Genomic DNA, 22,107 nt, shown 5'->3' with positions numbered 1-22,107 from the left:
CTCCTGGAGCCTCAGTTTCCTCATCTGTTAAATGAATATAATAATGTCACACAGCTAAGAATATTAAATGTCTGAGATGGCATTTGAACTCAGGTCCTCCTAACTCCAGTGCCAATGTTCTATCCACTGTGACATCTAGTTGCCACTTGAGCACAGGTTTTCTAACTCTCTCTCTCTCCTTCTCTACCTAGCAACCTCCAATAAGAAAGGGCTTTGGAACTATTACATGCTATATACACCTTAGCTATCATCCAAATAATTAGGTACCTATTGTGTGTGAGGCACTGTTTGTTAAATACGAATGAGTTCTAGGCCCTGAAAATTTAGCAAGATTCAGTCTCAGTCTATGACCCAGTGCGAGACCTTGCTCCCATTAGGTGCATTTTCTGTTTCAGTACCATTCTTCCCTTCCCTCTGAAGCCTCCCTTCCCCTCAGCTCAGCTCAGCTCAGCTCCTTCCAAGAAATGTTTCTGCAGACAGTCAGCAGCTGGTGAGCTACAAATGGGGCTTGAATGAGAAGGAAAGGAAAGGCTGAGACAGAGCCAGGGGGAGCCTTTGGAGGATTTGGTGCTGCTGTTCCATGAAGAAGGAAAGAAAAAAAAAGGAAGGAGGGGAGCTTCATTCTCCTCCTCCTCCTCCTCTTTCTCTCCTCCCCATTGACTTGATTATGTCCCTCCAGAGGTGCCCTTACCCAGCATTACACATTGGGAGGGAGTCAAAGGCTCTAAGCCTTGCCTTGAGCCTATGAAAAGCTAAGAGGGGAGGGAAGATGGGAGTGGGGGTGGGGAAGACATGTGGGTGTGAATTCCAGACTGCATCAAGTTCTTTGACTGTGCTAAAGCCTTGGCTCATACATTAAGCATGAGCCCTATTTTCAAGTAAAGTTTCCCCCATCAAAGGCAAGGGGCCCCAGCAAGCCCCATCCAGAGTCATCGACCACCACCAACGATTGGATTCTCTCTTCCCTCCCCACTGAGAAAGCTTACACTGTTTCCAGGCTCCAGATCCCCACAGAGATGCTGTCCTCATGCTGAGCAGCTGCATCTCCCCTCAATACTACCCCCCCAGTCAAATCATATATGTACTCATCTTCTCTATACATAGAGAGGGAAAGGGGGAAAATGGAGAGAGTGAGAGCGAGAGAGAGAGAGAGAGAGAGAGAGAGATGGAGGAAAAGGAGACAGGGAAGGAGACTGGGAAATGTATGGAGTGGCGAAAAAGATGCAGAAGAAAGGATAAGGAGAGAAGGAAGGAGGGAGGAGAGAAGAAGGAAGAGGGAGAGAAAAGAGAAGTGTTGGGGGAAGTGGAAGAGAAGAATGGAGAGGATTGATAAATAGAGAAAAGGAGAAGGATAGAGGCAGTGCTAGAAGGAGAGAAAAGGAAGAGAGAGAGATGGAGGGAAGGAGGAAAAGAGACAGAAGGAGAAGAAAAGAAGGGATAGGAGGAATGAAGGGAGTAACAGAACAGAATGAGAGGGTGCAAAAGAAGGTATGAAGAGAGAAACAGAAATAAGGGAAACATAGATATAGAGAAAAGAGATCAGATATAGAGGTAGAGATATAAATGAAGGAAGAGGAAGAGAAGGGATGGAAGAAGGTAGAAAGAGATGGAAAAAGAAAGGTATTGTAAAAGAAGAGAAAGAAAACAAAAAGAAAGGAAAAAGGAGAAGAAAGAAAGAGAAGAGAGAGACAAAAGCAGAGATATACAGAGACAGAGATAGAAAGAGAGAGACAGACACATACAAAAACAGATAAAGGAGACAGAAGAGAGCAGCAGTGCTTCTGCTGGCTTCAGTTAGGTGAATCAAAGAGATTCCATATTGCCCCTGGAAAGCCCATTCTAGTTTTTCTTCCCAAATGGTCAAAAAGCTTTTTTTTCCACATTTCTATATTTCAGAATCCAAGAACAACTTTCTTGCCTGTCTCTTTTTCCATTTTCATTACTAAGAGGAACAAGTTGTTCAAGGAAGCTGAAGGATGAATGTAGATCAAATTCATATTGCAGCAATTAACAAGTTGAAAGTGTCACACCTACAAATTACCTTCCTCAGACAAATCTCCTTCCTTCCCCCCAGTAAATGGTGAAAGTGGTAGAGAACAGGGAGGCAGCTCACTTTATACCTATCTCTGAGCAATAGAATCATGGGATTCAGAACTGGAAAGGATGTTAGACATGAGCTAATCCATTTTACAAATAAGGAAAGTGAGGCCTAAGGAGGTTAAGGGACTTCAGAAAGTTCTCACAAGTAGAAGTCACAAAGTCAGCATTTCAACCCAGATCTCTGATTCTGACCCCATTGTTCCTCTTACAATCTCATCCTGATTAATAGCATTCTCTTCTGGATGGTTGCCAGCAATGAATGATACCACTGATCAGAAAATGGAATTTGTTAATTTCAACTTTCTGCAAGGATTTCTCTCACCTCCATCTGAAAAGTCCATTGAGACTTTCTCTTGCAAAAGTAATAATAGCTGGTCTTTTTGTTTAAGCCAATTCACCACACATTTATTAAGTGAATACTATGTGCCAGGTACTAGGTGTACAAAGGCACCAAAGAAACAATCCCTGTCCTCAAAGAGCTTAAATTCATAGGATCGTGGATCTAAAGCTGGAAGAAAGACTCTTGAGTCTGAATTCTTGTCTCACCTTAGAGCTGACAAAATGGAAACCCTGTGACTTGGTGCCAGAGTAAATTCCAAAGGCAAAAGTTGAACCCAGCTCTTCTGACTACTGAGCAAAGTTCTCTGATGTTTTGCACTGCATCTTGCCATCTCTCAGATAATAACTACAAGATCACTTGAAGAGGAAAGAAGCATTAATGATAAGGGCACCTTCTTATAAGAGATGACGTCATTTTACCATTTCAAAATACTTACATTTTCCCATCTAAGTCTCCCAACAGATCTGTGAGGGAGGCAAAGCAGAAATAGTCATGCTCATTTTTCAGAGGAGGAAAACTGAGATCCAAAGGGTATGGTACTTGCACAGTGCCTGAGACCTAGTATGTACTTAATGATTGCTCTAACTCTCTCTCTCTCTATATATATATACCTGTCACCCATGCATCTACTCTCTATCCATCCATCCATCTAGTTAGCTATCTGTCTTTCTGCTGTCCATTCATCTGCCTGTCTATCCATCTATCTATCATCTCTCAAGAAATCAGAACAGGAGATTTATATCTCTTTCCATGGCACGGAACTTAACACTAGAAAAGAAGAGGAACTAGGAAGAAGGAAGACAAAGAGTCAAGGTTCTTGAGGGTCAATGCTCAGGGGAATGCCAGTATCCACACAGCCTGGTGTCAAAGATTAATGATAGGCCAAGATGATCAGGTTCTCCATTGTCTCCAAGCTCCTATATGGGCTATAAACTGGTTCCCCACCTCCTTCCCTTTCTTTCTTCTCCAGGCATAGGGAATGGGAAGGGGGAGGGGAAACGTGGCTGCAGGCACCAGGATTTGAAAGGAAAGCAGAATTTTCAAAGTTGTCTGAGAGCGGCAGGCACCAGCCTACAGAACCAGCCTCATGTTGTCCTTCCTCCTTGGAAGATAAAAATTAATTACAAGATGAAAAGGGGGTCTTTGAAACTTCTGTTTGGTTGTAAAAATGCATAAGAAGAAAAATGTAAAAGACTGAATGCAATGCAAGAAATAGTAGGCACCCCAAGAAGGAGATGCCTCCTTTGAAAAGAGACCATTCAAATCCCAGGCAATTCTCTCCCTTTTTTGTTGATGGCTTCATGAATCTGGATGAAATTGTGTCAATAGGTATTCAGAAAGCCCAGAAATTAGTATTAGAGAGCTCCTAGGATTTGCAATTTTTCAGCTCTAGGGGGCCAAAGGTATTAGGTTACCCCTAACTACATCAGACACTCCCAATTCCATGGCCTTTGGATGATCCAAGAATCTTCAGCCAAAGAATTAGAGCTAGAAGGAAAGAAAAAAGGAACGAGGTAGAAGAAAAAATGGAGAGAGGTGGAGAAGCTGATGGAAAAGGTAGTGGGAAAAGGAAATGAGAAAGAGAGAGAAAAGAGAGAGGGAGACAGAGAGAGAGAGAGAGAGAGAGAGAGAGAAGAGAGAGAGAGAAGAGAAAATGAGAAAAGAAAAGAAAGGAGAAAGAGAAAGAAGAGGAGAAGAGAGAACAGGAGAGCGAGGTAGACATAGAGACAGAGAAGTACACAGAGAGAGAGAGAGAGACACAGAGAAAGAGAAGTACAGAGAGACATATACACACAGAGATAGAGAAAGAAACAGAAAGACTGAGAGTCAGAGACAAGAGAGTGAGAGAGAAAGACGGAGAGAATAAAGAAAATGAGAGAAAGGAGAAAAGAAAGAAAAAAGAGGAAAGTAGAAGACAAAACAAGAGAGAAAGAGTTGGACATAGAGATGAGACTCACAGAAAGAGACAGAGAGAGACCCACACAGAGAAATAGAGACATACAGAGGCAGAAAAACCAAGAGACAAGATAGTGAGATAGAGATGAAGAGGAGAGAGGGAGAAAAAAGAAGAGGAGAGAGAAGGGAAAAGAGAAAAGAAGATAGAAAAGACAAAAGAGAGAAGAGAAGAGAGACAGAGGGGAGGGAAAGGGGGGAATGGAGAAGGAGAGAGAGGAAGGAAGGAAGAGAAGAAGAAAAATATCTGGAGAGGATGACTAAAGAACCTGTCTCCCCACTCTCATCTATTTGTGTTTCACTAATAAATCCACTATACAACTCTATTCTCATTCCTACTACCATAGGAATTGTTTCAAATTGGAATCAGGAGTCCTGGATTCAAAACTTGGCTTGGTCAGTTATTGGCTTTGCTGTTCACGGACAAGTCCTTTCCTCTCCCTCACTTTCCCCACATACCAAATGAGGACATTAGATTAGATAAACCCTACCATCCCTTTCTGCTCCAACATTCCATAAGGAGTTTCATGCAAATCCAATGGAGACCTATCTAGAAGAGGCCATACTCAGAAGTTGCTTGAAGTAGCAGCTCCCTTAAACAATTAATTAATCAGTGAACATTTTATTAAGCATCTACTTTGTACCGAATCCTGTACTAGAGACTGGGAATTCAAACAAAAATGGAACACTCCATGCTCTAAAGAAGCTCACATTCTATCCTGTTCTGTCCAGTTCCTTCTTCCTATGCCCCTGCCCCTGGCTCCTGCCTGACTTTCTGCCCAAAATAATCCACCAACCACAGCATTCTCTGCAACCTCCCCCCATAGATTCTCTTGGTCTAAGACCCATCCGTTCTCCCCCTCATTGCAAACTGAAGCTGAATTTTCAGAAGGGATTTTAATAGTAACTAAGGGAAGGTAAGCTAAGACCAGAAATGATGATAATAATAATAGCTGACATTTATATAGTCTTTTAAGGTTTTGACCATTGCTTTACATATATTATTTCATTTGATTCTCATTGTAACTCTATCCTGTCAAGTAGATATTGCATGTATCATCTCCATCCTATGGATGAGCTTCCTGAGGCAGTTAGGTAGCACAAGAGATAGGGCCCTGGGTCTGGAGTCAGGAAGACTTGCATTCAAATCCAGCCTCAGACAGTCACCTGCTCTGTGACCTTGGGCAGGTCCCATAACCTAGATCTGCCTCAGTTTGACAAAACTATAAAATGTAAATAACAGCACCTGGGTAAAGACTCATATGGGATAATATTTATGAGAAGACTTGGTACCTAATAAGTGCTATATAAATGCTAGCTTTTATTATTTAGAGGCATCTAGGTAATGAAGTGGAGAGAGCACTAGGCCTGGAGTCAGGAAGCTCATCTTCATGAGTCCAAATCTGGCCTCAGACACTAATTACCTTTGTGACCCTTGACAAGTTACTCAATGCTGTTTGCCTCAGTTTCCTTATCTGTAAAAATGAGTTGGAGAAGGAAATAGTAAACCGATCCAGCATCTTTCCCAAGAAAACCACAAGTAGGGTCATGAAGATAAACAAGTATTCTTATTATTCAAATGCTTCAATGACTTGCCCATAGCCACATCTGTAGTTAAGGAACCTGAGTTCAGATCCCAATTTGGCTACTTGCTACCTGTGTGACACTGAATGGATAATTTATTCCATAGACCTCAGTTTCCTCGTATGTAAATTAAAGGAGTTGGTTTAGATGGGTTTTGAAATACTGTCTGGTCCTTAATCCATTAGTCCACAGTAGGAGATGTGAATAGGGGAATTTGAACCTAAATGTGTGACTCCAACCAAGTCACTTAACCCTTCCTGCCTCAGTTTTCTCCTGACTTCAAGTTCTGTTGACATTCCACTAGTCTGTGCTCCATCTGGGTGATGAGAATAATCAGCTGCCATGATTGGGATCCCATCCTAAAAAAAAGCTCTTCCTGTACTATGAAGCAGAACTTCTCTGATGGGGAAAAAGAAAGGGTGGAATGTAATGGGGGCACAGGAGGCACTGTTCAAACTGTTTTGGGGAACTGTGGCAGATTGTCACATGCAGAAGTTAAACTGCGTTGCTCATCTGAGTCCAGATCTGACTCTGAGATTGGCACTGTATGCTGCCTAATTGCTCCAGATATTTTCTACTTTGCCCCAAAGAACAGAACTGATAACAATGGGTAGAAGATGAAGAGAGGTAAACTTGGACTCTGCATGAGAAAACAAGTGAGATAGAGTCAACAAGTTTGCTATTAAGTGTACTGTATGCTGAGCATTGTGCTAAATAATAGGAATTTATGCAAGACAGCACATTGAAAGCAGAAGAGGAGAGGAACATGGTAGAAAAAATCCAGAAAGTCAAGACTTCAACTTGGAGAAGGATGTCGATATGGCTGGCCTGGTCATCTTCCTAAAAATGAAGGTTCTAAGAGAAGAGGACTAATCAGAGAAAGGTTCTATAGGGGTAGACTTCTTCTAGGGTGAGAAAACTGTTTGAGAAAGTATAGAGTCCAGAAAGGAATTCTAATAATCCTTTAATAAAAGGTTCTAATTGGGATTAACCAAAAATGCTGTAGACTAGTCACATGGAGAAGTAGTGAGTTCCCTGTCACTGAAGGCCATCAAGCAAAAATTGAATGACTTCATATCAGGAAATCTGTGAAGACCATTCCTCATCAGATGGAAATTGAACCTAATGCTCTTTGAAATTCTTAACAACTTTGAGATTCTATGATTCTGTGAAAGATCTCATTTATAAGTGGGATGCCATGATTGGTAGTCTTTTTTGATAGGAACAGTGGTCTAACACTGGAAGGGACCTTGGAGCCCATTTAATTCAATTCTATCATTTTAAATTTAGGGAACCAAGACTTGCCCAAGGAATAACCATCAGTGATAGGATTTGAACCCAGATCCACCAGTTCCAGAATCAATGCTATTTTCTCTGTATAACACCACCATCTCTGGCTCTCTGGCAGCTCTGAGGTGCCTGATGCATGACATAATCAGGGCTTTCAAGAAATGAGTCTTGACTATTTTTTCCCATCTCACAAATCTCCAGCCATTCAGTCATCCCACCAGGGAGAGAAAATCACACACATCCCATCTCTGCCATAGAGAGTAGGAGAGAATGAGGCACTGGGGGCTGACAGACCTGCTTAAGATATCAGCAGTAAGTTTGAATGTCCACTCGTCTGTCTGCCTCTAATCAAGAGAAGATGTAGAAAGACATCTTGCTTTAGGCAAGTGAGTAGAAACAGTGACTGAGCTGAGTCCTCTAGCTAGATTGGGATAGGGTTTAATTCCCTTTTGGTGGATTGCAGCCTTGAATATAGGACAAAAAAAAAATGATTAGACTGTCCAGGATGCAATCCATGAGGTCATAGACTTTAGTACATAGAAGAGAATTTCAGAGTTGGGAAAGAACTTCAGAATAGAACATATAAGGGTAGCTAGGTAGCTCAGTGGATAGAGCATCAGCCCTGAAGTCAGGAGGACCTGAATTCAAATCTGATCTCAGACACTTAACACGTCCTAGCTGTGTGACCTTGGACAAGTCACTTAACTCCAATTGCTTCACTTAAAAAATAGAATATGTAATTTTAGAGCTCAGATGAACATTAAGACTTTGAGTGTAGAAGATCAGATGTTAGAAGGACTTCCAAAACTACTTGAAAGGGACCTTAGAGACCATTACATCTTATCTCTATATTTCATAGATAAAGAAGTTTATGTCCATCACAACCCATTCAACTCTTCTGTTTGATTCTTGTCCCTAGCATTCCATACATTCTATTTGTTTTGGTTTGGGGGGGGGGGGTTGGGAGGCAACTTAACTCCAATTGTTTTTTATTTAGGGCACTATACAATAGCTCTATAAATTTCACTAAGATTCTGATGTCACCTGAAACTTTAAAACTTTTTAACCAAATTTTAATGTCCTCATAGAAACAATCTGCAGTCTTAACCTGTATAATGAGGAAACTCTTTACAAGGGAAAAACAAAATCCTCAAGAAGTCTGGGACAAAACATAATTGGCAAGAGATAGAAATATAGAATGGGAAAGTTTTCTCCCTGACATTGATTTAAAAGCCTGGCAGTAATTCATGGAGAAAAGGGGGTGATGAGATATTGAGAATGAACACAGAGGGAAAAGTTGGCAAAAATCATTTTGTAAACACTTGGAAACCACGAAGTGTTAAATTATGGGAAGAAAAGGAAATAGATTTATTATCCAGTGTTTCTACTGAACATCTGTGTGATCTTGGGCCAATCATTTCCTCTCATCCTCATTTTCTTCACCTATAAAATGATTAAAAAACAATTCAAGAAACACTTAGTAAGTATCTAGTTAGTGCAAAGTTACAAGGTACCTAGCATAGTAGAAAGAAGACTGGCATTGAATTTAGGAAAACCTTTTTTAAATCCTATCTTTGACACATAGCAGTTCCTTGATCACAAGCAAGATGGAGTCTCCCAGTGTGCCCATGCAATTATTTAAAACAGAATTTCTTAATCTGAACCGTATGAAAAAAAAATTGATCACCATATTTCAATATAATTTGTCTCCTTTGTAATCCTATCTATATTGTTTTCTGCATCTAAAAACTCTAAAATGATATGTTACAGTTGAGCTGCTGATTGGCATCCATGGCAGGAATTTCCACAATAGAAATCCCCGACATTGATGAAATCCCAGATGATCCCCTCCAAAAATATATCAGATTCCATGTTATGTTCTGGGGTCATACAAGCAAAGGCAAAACATCCACTGACCCTGAGGAGCTTCCACTGGAGAGGATTGAAACTGTGAGAAGAAACATTAGCACCACTACCCTTACAGGACTGATCTTAGAGACAGTGCCTCGCAAGCCTTAGAATCTGCAAAAAAGGATGTTTTCATCATTACTATTCTATGCAGGACCTCATACAAACCTCTGTTCAGAGGGGAGGTCGGAGAGGGGAGTTTGGACAGACGGCTACAGAGGGACAGACTGCTTTTATTTTAAAACAGAATGGATACCCGGAAAGGGCCAGGGAACTGAGAATACTTGAGGTACCCTAGAAATAACTAGAGAAAAATGATGAACTGTTCCCAAGCATGGATCAGATAAGGGCCAAAGACTCCAGTCCTAGGGATAAGGAGACCAATTAATTTCAGAAAAGGATCTCATTTCCAGTACAGACAATATCCCAGGTTTTCTACCAAGTCCCGCAGGAGGTTACCTCCCAGGGCTAGTCCCTAGCTTTTAGCTGCTACTGGAATATATGAATACTGTTATGTGCATATATATGTGCGTAATATTATATATATATATATGTATATATATATTCAGTCTAACACAGAAATGTTAAATTCTCAAGATTAAGTATCTTCAATTGGGAAAAATCAATTTACTTCTTCCAGGAGGCTGGAGTTAAAAGTGGTGAGCCTGAAACTTACTTTCTTGCCAATTTCACTGATAAAAAAAGCATCTATGTCTTGGCAATGTGCCCTATATTGGCTGCTCCGAACGATTGCATTAATTTATTTGGGTGACTGGTCCTGAAACACTGCTTATTAAAGCTGCCTCCTGAGCTGGGACTGGGACAGTGGTGGCTAGAAGGGCCGGTCTCTCGGCTCCCTCAGACCCAGAACGTGAGCAGCTTCTCTTTTCCATAATCAGCAGCAAGCAGTTTCAGCAGGGGCTGAGCCCACCACCATCGTTAACCCAACTCCTACCTGCCGGCAGCTTTTTTACGGTAGTGTCGCAGGTTCGTGGGATGTCAAATCTTAGATTTAATCTAGTTTTGGAAACCTGGGCTGAGAAATAGTAGATCTGAGAAGTAGAGATCACCTAGTTTAGAAATGTCATTTTATAAAGGAGAAAACTGAAGTTAAGTGACTTGTCATACAGCTAGTAGTAGACAGATCTGGGTTTTGAACTTAGATCCTAACACTAAAGCTAGCATTCTTTCCTCTGATCCATATGGCCTCTTCTTGTACAGATGGGTAGACTGAGGTCCCAGGAGGAAATGTCAAGGTCATAAAACTGGTAAGTATTGAGTTTTGACTTCCAAAACTATACACCAAGTAGTATAAGGTTGACTCAAAACAAGTGACCTGGATTCTACTCTTGATCCTGTTATTCTTGGCACAAACTATGTCCCATTCTCCAGGTCTCAGTCAAGTCAAGAAGTACTTAGTAAGTACCTGCTGTGTGCCGGGGGTGGTGTTTCCCCATTTATATTAGAAGTGGATATACGTCCTCCCTGTTTGCGCCATGGGATAATAATAGCTCATTTGTTAGGTTCAAGTATGCCATTTTGGAAATTACTACTACTACACTGAATTTGGAATCAGAGCCTGCTACTCATTATTTGTGTAATCTTGGGCAAATCCCATCCTCTGTCCATATCTCAGTTTTCCCATCTGCAAAATGAGTTTAGGCTGGATAATCCCCAATATTCCTTTCAAACTTCATCCTAAATTCTTACAGGGCAGGAACTATGTTTTGATCTTTGTCTTCAGCCTTGAGCATAGACCTATGTTTAATAAATGAAGGAATGGATAGACAAATATCCTCTACCCTTGTTCAGGTTGAAACCGTCCCCTGAAACCCTGAACTGATTTTTCAGCGTATTGAATAGAGAGCTGAATCTGAAGTCAGGAAGACCTAAATTCAAATGTGACTTCAGACACTTACTAGAAAATCTGGGAAAGTCTATTTGTCTGCCTCAGTTTCCTCAACTGTAAATGAGATATCACTTTAAAGTGTTTAGCACAGTGCCTGGCACAGAGTAGAGAGTCACTTAATAAATGATTATTCCCTTATCTCTCCTCTCCTCTTCCTCCTACTTTATCTCATAGTCAAGATATCTTGAATTAATCTGTCTTCTGAGGTGTCTCCACTTGGGTCCACACCCTACTGCCATCCTCCAGCTTCAACCCTGATGCTTCCTTCGATCTTCCTCACTCATACTCCCACCTTCTTATAGCATTTCATATTCCTCACCCCTAGAACTTAACTAGTCAGAATTCATCTGAGATCTTTATTGTTCTGTCTCCTGTAAGACAACCAAGTGCTAGCCCATCATGACATTAGCATTCCAGAAACCTAAGTCTGCATCACTCTTGTAAGATATCATTTATCTACAGTAATAAGAGGTATACATGGAATCACAGAACCATGGAAAGGGGTCTCAGAATGCATAACATAAAATTTCAGAGCTGGGAAAGATATTAGAATATAAAATGTCAGACTTGGACGAACAGCAATTCTCAAGCTCTTTGGTTTCAGGACCCTTTTGTCCTCTTGAAAATAATTGAGGGCCCCAAATAACTTTTGTTTATGTGGTTTGTATCTGTCAATATCTATCATAATAGAAATGTCGATTTAAATGTTTGAAATGTCGATTAATGTCATTTAAAAGTGAGAATAATAATCTACTTATATGTTAACTTACATAACATATTTTATGTAAAATAACTACAATTTCCAAAATGAAAAAAATTTAGTAAGAAACCTGGCATTGTTTTACATATATTTTGCAAATCTCTTTAATGGCTGGCTAGAAGACAGCTGGATTCTCCTATCTGCTTCTGCATGCAATCTGTTGCAGGGTTGCTTTGGTTGAAAATCCAGCCTCACATAGATATGTGTTTGGGAAAGGGAAGAACATTTTATTAGGTAAATAATGTCTTACTATATTATGAAAAATAATTTTGACCTGAAGGAACCCCCAAATGATCTTAAAGACCTGCAAGATCCACAAAACACTGTTTCAAAACTGCTATGTTAGACACAGAGCATAGAATGTCAGAGCTAAAAGGAGCCTTAGAATCTCAGAACTTGAAGAGACTTTAGAGCATCATTCAGTTCAATTCAATGAGAATTCATTAAACACCCACTGCATTAAATCTCTGTGCTAGGCACTGGGAATGCCAAGTTTGGGGAACAGTAAGGAGGGCAGTTTGGCTGCAATATGAAGGAGATTAGTATAAAATAAGTCTGGGAAAATAGATTGAAGCTAGATTTGGCAAGATTTTAAACACTAAGCTGAGGAATTTGCCTCTCATTTTAGAACTATAAGGAACCATACTGAAGATTCTTGAGCTCAGGAGTGACATCATCAGGCCTTGTCTTTAGAGAGATTGTTTTGGCGGCTGGGTTAAGTGTGGATCAGGGAGGCAAGAGGCTGGAAGAAGAGGGATCAATTAAGAAACTACTGTAATAGTCAAGGTGAGAAGTAATGGGGGTCTCACTAGAGGAGTAAGCAGTATGTGGAAAAGTATATGGATTCAAGAGATATTAGGAAAAGCATATGGATTCAAGAGATCTTATCATTGTAGATTGGACAAGATTTGACAATTGGAGAGTGGAGGAAGAGTAAAGAGTGAAGGATGACTCTAAGGTTGATAATGTAGCCAACTGGAAAGATGATGGTAATGGGGTGGGAAGGGAGAAGAGAAAGGGAGGAGAAGAAGAGAATGCAGACATGGAAATAAAATAAAATTGGCTTAAAATAAATTTTTAAAAATAAAATTACAACAAAAAGTGGTAGTGTCCTCAACAGAAACAGGAAATTTTAAAAGAGGGACTGATTAGGGAGGAAAATAATGAACTCCATTGTTGATATGTAGAATTTGCAGTGTCAGTAAGGCTGCTCGGAAGTTGGTGATATGGTACTGGAATTCAAGAGAGAGAGATTAGGACTGGATATGGAGATTTGGAAGTCATCTTGCATAGAATCATAGCATAGTAATGTAAAAATAAAGCATGCAACATAGTCAAGAAAGTTTAGAATTGAGAAAAGACCATTGCATTCAGTAGTTAAAAGATTTAGTAATGTGAAATAGAATAGTTTTAGTGAAATGATGGGGTCATAAACCAGATTGGAAAAGGTTAAAATACTAGTGGGAACTGAAAAGGTGGCAAGGATTGTAGGACTTTGGCAGTATATAGGAAGAGAGAATTAAGAATTTAAGGATTTTTTAAAAATTAAGATTTAAGAATGAGGATTAAGAATGAATGGAAATAATGGGAATAAAAGATTCTTACAACATTTATTTATTTATTTATTTATTTCCCAATTATTTATTTTTAAAATTTCCATTCATTTAAAAAATTTTTGAATTCTTCCTTCCCTCCCACCCCTTGAAAAAGTAATATAATAATTATATATGTGAAGTCACACAAAACATGTTTCCATATAACCTATGTTGCAAAAGAAAACACACAAAAACGTGATAAAAATAAATGTTTTTTTTTAAAATTAGTATGCTTTATTTTGCACTTAGAGTTCATTGGTTCTTTCTCTGAAGGTAGATAGCATTCTTTATAATGAATCCTTTGGAATTGAATGAATTGTTGTTCTGATCAGAGTAGCTAAGTCCTTATCTGTTAATCATTATTATATTATTGCCATTATCAAGTACAATATTCTCCTAAGTCTGTTTATTTCACTTTGCATCAATTCATGTAAGTCTTGGCAGATTTTTCTGGAAGCTTTATTACTTGTCATTCCTTATAGTATAATAAGGAATAATCAATTTTTAAAAAAGAGGAAAGCTAGGAATGCTTGTAGGAAGAGGGTTCAAAAGCAACAAATAAGGAGATGATGAAGATGAGGCTGCTAAATGATATATAAGAGGCAAGCTTCTGGAGATGAGAAGGAATGGGATTAAGGGCAAAAATAGAGGGATGGAGAGCAAAATATCTATCCCTTTAGACTCAATATCCCTTATAGACTAGAGCAAATGAGGAGAGAATGGAAGATAGTATAAAGGAGGTGTGAGACCTAGAATAGAAAAAAATAGGAAGCCAGATGATCTTTAAAAAAAATAAAGTAAAAAGCAAGGTGCCCTACTAAGGGATGATGTTTGAAAAGAGGTGGAGAGGGCTTAAAGAGAAAAGGTTTACAATAGCCACTCTGGAGGGTGTGAAAGTGCTGAATTTATTAAAGTTCTTACAAGGTTTAGAACACAGAGTTACTATTCTTTTTTATAGCTTTTTATTGACAAAACATATGCATGAGTAATTTTTCAACACTGACCCTTGCAAAAACTTCTCTTCCAACTTTTCCCCTCCTTCCCTCTATCCCCTCCCCTAGATGGCAGGTAGTCCCATACATGTTAAATATGTTAAAGTATATGTAAATACAATATATGTATACATATTTATACAGTTGTCTTGCTACACAAGAAAAATTGGATTTAGAAAGAAGATAAAAATAACCTGGGAAGAAAAACAAAAATACAAGCAAACAATAGCAGAATGTAAATGCTATGTTGTGGTCCCCATTCATTTCCCAATTTTCCTTTTCTGGGTATAGCTGGTTCTGTTCAATTGGAATTGATTTGGATCCTCTCATTGTGGAAGAGAGCCATGTCTATCAGAACTGATCAGTATATAGTATTGTTATTGAAGGGTATAATGATCTCCTGGTTCTGCTCATTTCACTCAGCATCAGTTCATGTAAGTCTCTCTAAGCCTCTCTGTATTCATCCTGCTGGTCATTCCTTACAGAACAATAATATTCCATAACATTCATATACCACAATTTACAGGTAATCATTTATTATTGAGAGTCAGGTACCATGCTAAGGACGAGGGATACAAAGAATGGCAAAAACAGCCCCTGCCCTCAAGGAGCTCACAATCTAATGAAGGAGACAGCATGCAAATGACAATGTACAAGCAGAACATACAGAGGATAAACAGGAGATAATTACCTGAGGGAAATAACTAGAAACTCTGTGGTCTGGAGATTGTTCAACTACAAGGAACATTGGTCAGGAAATACTTGTTGTCTCATACTAGTCTCTCACTGTAGTAGGTAGGTAGATATAGATATATCTGTTCTATCTTTCTAAATACACACATGTGTGTATAAAACTATATTTCAATATAATTGGTTTCCTTTGCATTCATAAATATTTTATTTTGTATATTTAAAAAATTATTCTGAGAATAGGTTCAAGGGGATCCAAGACACAAAAATGGTTAAGGACTCTTCTATTAGATAGTGGCCTATGATGAGCTAGGCTTCAGATTCAGCATGATCAAGGAAGAAACATGTGGTCTGTCTCCCTTCCCTAGGGTTTTCTACTCAGAGCATTGTGGACATGATTCAGGCCATACCAAACTCCCCAAAAGATTCTAGGATCCTTGATTAGGGAGCTCTGGAGTAATATAATTGTCCTCAAACTTTCTGTGCTTCAGGAAGTGGATTGTATCATCAGAAGTGGTGTTGTAGTCCCTTCCCATCCATCCCCCTGTTTCTGAATCTCAGCCCTAAGTCCCTAACCACCTCAGGGACATTAGCCATCTGAGCAGGCTTTATTTGCAGATTCAAGACATATTACCATCTAGCATTCCTGTGCTATTCTTATAAGTAGACATAGCTGGCCATTAGCACTGGAACAGCAAGTTGTTCTATAGCAATTGTAACTATTAGTGATCGGATTCCAATTGGCAGCTCTAAGGGCCAGTGGCATTAGTGGAAAGTAGGAAGGAGGGGGGTTCTTCCCCCTCCATTTCTATGTGACCTGTTAACAAATGCTCTGGGGAGTTTTAAGTACGTACAAAATCTCCACAAATAGCCCAGTCCTACAAAGCCCATGTGGGACTTGTGTGGGAGGATGAAGGTGTGAGTGGGACTTGCAACAATCAATGTCAATATTACGTGGCACTAGGCTAGGGAACATATGCCCTGGGAGGATGGGATCTTAGACACATAGGTGCAGACAGGAGGGGTATGATTAAGAGCATAGATGGGGGGAGAGTGTTAAATCCAGGGTCAGGGGCTGTGACTGATCTCCTCCCTGATCCCAGTAAGACCAAAGAGGGAGAAAAAAATGAATTGTTTCTGGAATACTTTGAGAAAATAGAAATGCAGCCAACCTTCTATCACCTGACAGAGAGAAGCAATGGTCTGGATAATCTCAGACTCACTTCCCTTTGGCTTCAGATTATACTCTGTGAATGCACATAGTGGTCTCATCTGCTTGGTTGTGACTTAAAATCCTGGTCCCTCCTGGTGAGAGAGGGAGGAGATCAGGAATGGAAAGGCGTCCGAGATGGGAAGCTAGGCTATGATTATAAATCCACTGTGGATCACTGAGGCAACTGTAAAATCATAGACTAGCAGAGGTTAAAGAAGACACCACTCATTTTGTCCTACTCCCTTAGTTTACTGATGAGAAAATGGAAGTTTGGAGATGGGAAATAGACTTTCCCAAGCTTGCACAGCCAATCAGTTATAGACTAAAATCCTACTGCCATTTTCACTCACACCTGTTCTCTGTATTGCCATTGGGTGACTAGAAGGCATTGAGAGATGGCAAGAGGTCGGATGAGGCTCTACTAAATGAAGCCTTAGTGGAGTCCCACTGCCACTCCTTCCTGATCTCTTCTGAGATCTCAGTATCCTTGGGTGAGGACCATTCTTTTTAGAGAGGTATTCCTCCAGGTGGGACTAGCTACATGGCAGCTCAGTCTTTGCCACTTTCCTTCTTCTGTCTTTGCTTCATTCTCTCTCCCCTTCCTCCTCTCTCTCCTTCCTTCATATTTCCCCTTCCTTCCCTTTCTTTTTTCTCCCTTATCTCTCTTCTATCTTCCCTCTTACTCTTCTGTCTTCTGGCTCCCTCCCTTCCTTCTTTCTTCATTTCTTCTCTCTCTCTCATCCTTCTTATGACTTCTCCTTTCTTCCCTCTATCTCCTCTTTCCTCCATATTCTCTTCCTTTCTTCCTTCTTTTCCATTCCCCTTCTCTACCTTCTTCCCTCTCTCCCTTCTTTCCTTCCTTTTTATGCTTCTTTTCTTCCTCCTTCCACTCTTCTTTCCTTCCTCCTATAACTGCCCTCCTTTCTGTGTCATCTTCCATTCTCATTCTTCTTCCTTCCTTTAATCTTCCTCTCTACTCCTAGAAATCCAAGATTTCCACATTTGAGAAGATGTGGGCCTTCATGAGCAGCAAACCCTCAGCCCTGGTGAAGAACAATGAGGAGGGTATCCAGAGAGCCCTGACAGCCGACTACGCCCTGCTCATGGAATCCACAGCCATTGAGTACATCACTCAGAGGAATTGCAACCTCACCCAAATTGGAGGTCTCATCGACTCCAAAGGCTATGGGATCGGCACGCCTATGGGTGAGTGGGGAGAGATGACTTGCTGGGAATCACATATCTAAGCAGTTTGAAATTTAACACTACCTAGAGATGATGGGATGGGCTTGAAAAACTATTGGGGGGTTTTCTAGCCTCATAGGTTAGACATAGCTGGCACTCCTGGTCAATACTATAAAGCAGGAAGAGACCATCTTGATTCATGCTTACTTCCTCCCCTGCAAGGGCTCTCTGTGGGGATTACTTAATCATATGATCCACTGACCTATAATAGATCACCTTAAGTAGTAGCTTACCTATAATAGCTTACCTCTATACTTGTCTTTTCATCCAATAAGTCAAGGGATCCTTGCAATAGCCCTGGATGGGAGTCAAAGCAGGGATTACTATCCCCATTTCAGAGATATAAAAACTAAGGAAATGAGAAGAGTTACTTATTCAAGGTCACACAGTGGAAGGAAGAATTTGAAATTTAAATCCAGGTCTCCTGGAACCTTGGACCACAGCTAATGTGCTAAGTAAGGGGAGGTACTTTTCCCCCTCCTTCCTTCCTCCACTCTCACAAGTCTAATAGCATATGTGCACCTACAGATAATATTTAATGGTGCATTGACCTGGATTTGAAGTCAGCAGACAGATAGTTCAAGTATCTGTCATTTTATCTGTGTGACTATGAACAAATCTTTCCCCTCCCTGAGTCTAGCTCTGGTCTGTCTCACTAGGCTGAGACAATTACTATAGAAACATGAGCTTTTATTGTAGGTGGTTTGTCTAAAAAGGGCCTGGGGCCAGGTGAGGAGGAGGTTGGATCTACCTGTCCTGACAGCAGCTTTCTCCTGTCCCTCTTCCCAAGGTTCCCCCTATAGAGACAAGATCACCATTGCCATCCTCCAGCTCCAAGAAGAGGACAAGCTTCATATCATGAAGGAGAAGTGGTGGCGAGGGAATGGCTGCCCGGAGGAGGAGAACAAGGAAGCTAGTGCTCTGGGCATCCAGAAGATCGGGGGAATCTTCATTGTGCTCGCTGCAGGGCTGGTCCTCTCTGTGCTGGTGGCTGTGGGAGAGTTCATCTATAAACTCCGAAAAACAGCAGAGCGGGAACAGGTAACCCCTTCCCCAAGGAGGTGGGAGTGCAGGGGACAGGCTGAGCGGGAGAGGGTATATCTGAGACTGTGACTGGGCAGAGCTGGGATAAGGAAAGTGGATCAAGGGAGGGAAGAGAACTTAGAGAGTGTCAGAGCTGGGAGGGCCCTTAGAACACAGGGTGTCAGAGCTGGGAGGGCCCTTAGAACACAGAGTGTCAGAGCTGGGAGGGCCCTTAGAACACAGGGTGTCAGAGCTGGGAGGATCTTATGACATAGAAAGTCCCAGTTAATAGGTCAGAGTTGGCAGAGCCCTCAAATATAAAATGTTAAACCTGGGAAGGCCCTTAGAAAACAGAAAATCAGAATAGGAAAGGGTTTTAGAACACAGAATGTCAGAGCTGGGAGGGCCCTTAGAACACACACTGTCAGAGCTGGGAGGGCCCTTAGAACACAGAGTGTCAGAGCTGGGAGGGCCCTTAGAACACAGGATGTCAGAGCTGGGAGGATTCTTAGAACACAGAGTGTTAGAGCTGGGAGGGAGCTTAGAACACAGACTGTCAGAGCTGGGAGGGCCCTTAGAACACAGGATGTCAGAGCTGGGAGGGCCCTTAGAACACAGGATGTCAGAGCTGGGAGGGCCCTTAGAACACAGAGTGTCAGAGCTGGGAGGGAGCTTAGAACACAGACTGTCAGAGCTGGGAGGGCCCTTAGAACACAGGATGTCAGAGCTGGGAGGGCCCTTAGAACACAGAGTGTCAGAGCTGGGAGGGCCCTTAGAACACAGAGTGTCAGAGCTGGGAGGGCCCTTAGAACATAGGATGTCAGAGCTGAGAGGGCCCTTAGAACCCAGGAGGTCAGAGCTGGGAGGGCCCTTAGAACATAGGATGTCAGAGCTGGGAGGGCTCTGAGAACAAAATAATCAGAACTAGGAAGGCCCTTACAACAAAGAATGTCAGAGCTGGGAAGGGTTTTAGAATATAGAGTGCCAGAGCTGGGTAAGAGCTTAGAGTTCATACAGCCCAATCTCCTCATTACACCAAGAGGGAAACTGAGGGTCAGGTAGAGAAGGAGATATATCCAAGATCGCACATTGAGTTAGTTAGCGGCAGAACTGGGACCAGAATCTTGGTCTCTTAACTCCTTCAAAGAGACAGATGCTACCCCAAGTATAATTCTGCCCTCTGTACCATACAGGGAATAACACCAGGCCTCCTCCTCCCTCTTCCTTCCAGCGTTCATTCTGCAGCACTGTGGCTGACGAAATCCGATTCTCCCTCACCTGCCAGCGACGGGTCAAACACAAGCCTCAGCCACCAGTCATGGTCAAAGCCGACGCTGTCATCAACATGCACACATTCAATGACCGTAGACTCCCGGGCAAGGACAGCATGACCTGCAACACTGCACTGGCGCCCGTGTTCCCCTAGGGCTGGAGCAAGGGCCAAGGGCTGGCGAGAGGCAGTGCCTCCAGGGCAAAGGTTGGGGATACAAGGAAAGCTCCTCCTTCCAAGTTGGTGGGCAGTGAAGAAATCTGGCCCCACCCCCCCTTGCCCACCTACAAGGAACCTACCAGACATACCCCAGCCTGTGGTTTCGGGGATGGGGTGGGTAGTAGGTGGGGGCTTCTTGTTTGTCTCTTCCTCTAAAGCAGAAGAGACAAAATTGAAGAATGCACACACACACACACACACACACACACACACACACACACACACCTCCCTCAGGCTGAACACTCCCCTTCTCCTAACAGGGATTCATCCAGGGGACCGTCCGGTGACAAAAGGGCTCTTTGCCAGCAGCCTTTGGGGGAGGTCTCAAATCTCCATGTTTAAAACTCTGTCCCATGGGCTTCCAGGAGCATGGCAATTGTTACAAACAACAACAGCCACTTTGATCGAGGAGGAACGGCCATCAGTGTGGACAGATGGACAATCACATGCCCATAGGACGAATGGGCTGGAAGGAAGCCTCTGTTGTACATTGACTGCTGGTCTCATCCTGAGTAACCAAGGGGATCGAGGCCCACTGGCCTTAGACAGGGATAGAGCTCCTATTGGTGGTGATGGAATGGCCCAGGAAGAAGCAACACTTGGAACTCATTATAGATGAGACACCTCTTTTTGTAATGAGCCAAGAGGACTTGGGTAGGGGGAGGTCATGGATTCGTCAACAAATTCTTCCAGACCCAAGGGACAGATGTCTGTCTTCTTGCCCCTCTTGGAGAAAGTCCAGAGACTCCAGCCACCAGTCCTTGGCCTCCAAAGTCAGGCAAGAAGACATGTTTCATGGAAAGGGCAATTGGTTCTCAATTGGAACAACCAAGCTATTGCCAGAGCCAGGCTAATATTCATTGGAGCCTGAAGGTTATGTTGGATATATCCTGCCTCCTTTGACACTGACTTTTTTCTATCCATCTCCCTCTGTCCTCTTGGGGGACAAACAAGGAGAAATGAGCTCTTGGCCCAAGCTAGAGAGGAAGCCAAGTCTCATTTTTCAGAGCATAAATGAGCCTTGGGCTGGGAAGCATCCTGTAGAGGCTGACATCTGGGAACATGGAGAGGACCAGTGGTTGAAAAGATGACCACAAGAGGTCCTGACCTTCAGGACCTTTCAGAAACTGTGAGCTTGTTTCCAATGGCAATTCTGGGCAATGTCTTCTCTCCCCAGGGTGGGAGAGGGAAACTGTGCCTAGAAGCATTAACCAAAGACCCCACAAGGTGGCCTCCATCCAGGTCACCCCTCAACTCCTCTCTTCATTCCCCCTGGAGTGGTGGGGACACTGTGGTGCTTTGGGGGACTGGCCAGAAAAGTGGGCAACAGGGAAAGCTGGAAGGAACAAAGTGTACTTAAGGAAGGCACTATTTGGCCTGAGAAGTTCTTCTCGAGCAGAAGGATTGCCCTACGTGGAAAGCATTCATCAGGGTGGGAGCTAGAGTAAAGGCTCCAAAACCTGGCTCAAACATAATGCTTCAGTCCTGCCCTAACCTCCCAGCTCTGCTGAAGTGACCTTGATATTAAGGAGTTAGTTTGATTCCTGTGGGCTTCTCATTAAAAAAAAAAAGGAGTCTCTGAATTGTCCTACTCCTTTCCCAGTCCCTAAGAAAGCAGGCCAACTTCTGTGTTCTGAGGATGACCCCATGGTTCTGGGATTAGGCAGAGTCAGGCAAAAAACGCCCTCATGCACTGCAGCATAAACAGGGGTACCCTCTCTATAGCCCATGGACTGAGGGACAGACCCAGTGCCTGTACAGGGTCACCACATGTCCCTAATTCTGATTGGGTAGACGATGTTTGGGGTGGGGTGGGCTGATTGACCATGCACTATAGCCAAAATCCATTCACTAATAAGACAAGCCATGATGTAATGGAGTTTCTCAGTATATGTGTGTGTATGTGTGTATGTGTGTATGTGTGTGTGTGTATATACACACATATATATGTCTAGCTAATGTCAGGAATAGGGAAGAACAATTAGTAAATCAGAGTCCTGTTTATACTTCTTTTGT

At 42.0% G+C, this 22,107-nt stretch overlaps 1 protein-coding gene across 2 annotated transcripts in view; it reads left to right on the top strand.

The window, feature by feature from the left end:
* The window catches only part of GRIK3 (glutamate ionotropic receptor kainate type subunit 3), a 323,335-nt gene extending 303,039 nt beyond the window's left edge, over nt 1-20,296 (top strand). The window contains exons 14-16 of one of the 2 annotated variants that reach the window (XM_051987712.1): nt 17,318-17,540; nt 18,370-18,620; nt 19,834-20,296. In XM_051987712.1, the coding sequence (XP_051843672.1) occupies nt 17,318-17,540; nt 18,370-18,620; nt 19,834-20,028 (669 nt within the window). In that variant the 3' untranslated portion in view covers nt 20,029-20,296. Of the gene's footprint in view, nt 1-17,317; nt 17,541-18,369; nt 18,621-19,795 lie in introns of both variants that reach the window. The other variant, XM_051987711.1, reaches the window with a different exon arrangement.
* The last annotated feature ends 1,811 nt before the right edge of the window (nt 20,297-22,107 follow it).

This window comes from Antechinus flavipes, chromosome 3 (genome assembly GCF_016432865.1).
Source record: "Antechinus flavipes isolate AdamAnt ecotype Samford, QLD, Australia chromosome 3, AdamAnt_v2, whole genome shotgun sequence".
NCBI lineage: Eukaryota > Metazoa > Chordata > Mammalia > Dasyuromorphia > Dasyuridae > Antechinus > Antechinus flavipes.
Note: the sequence above shows the minus strand (reverse complement) of the source record. Positions and strands in the feature narration are given on the sequence as shown.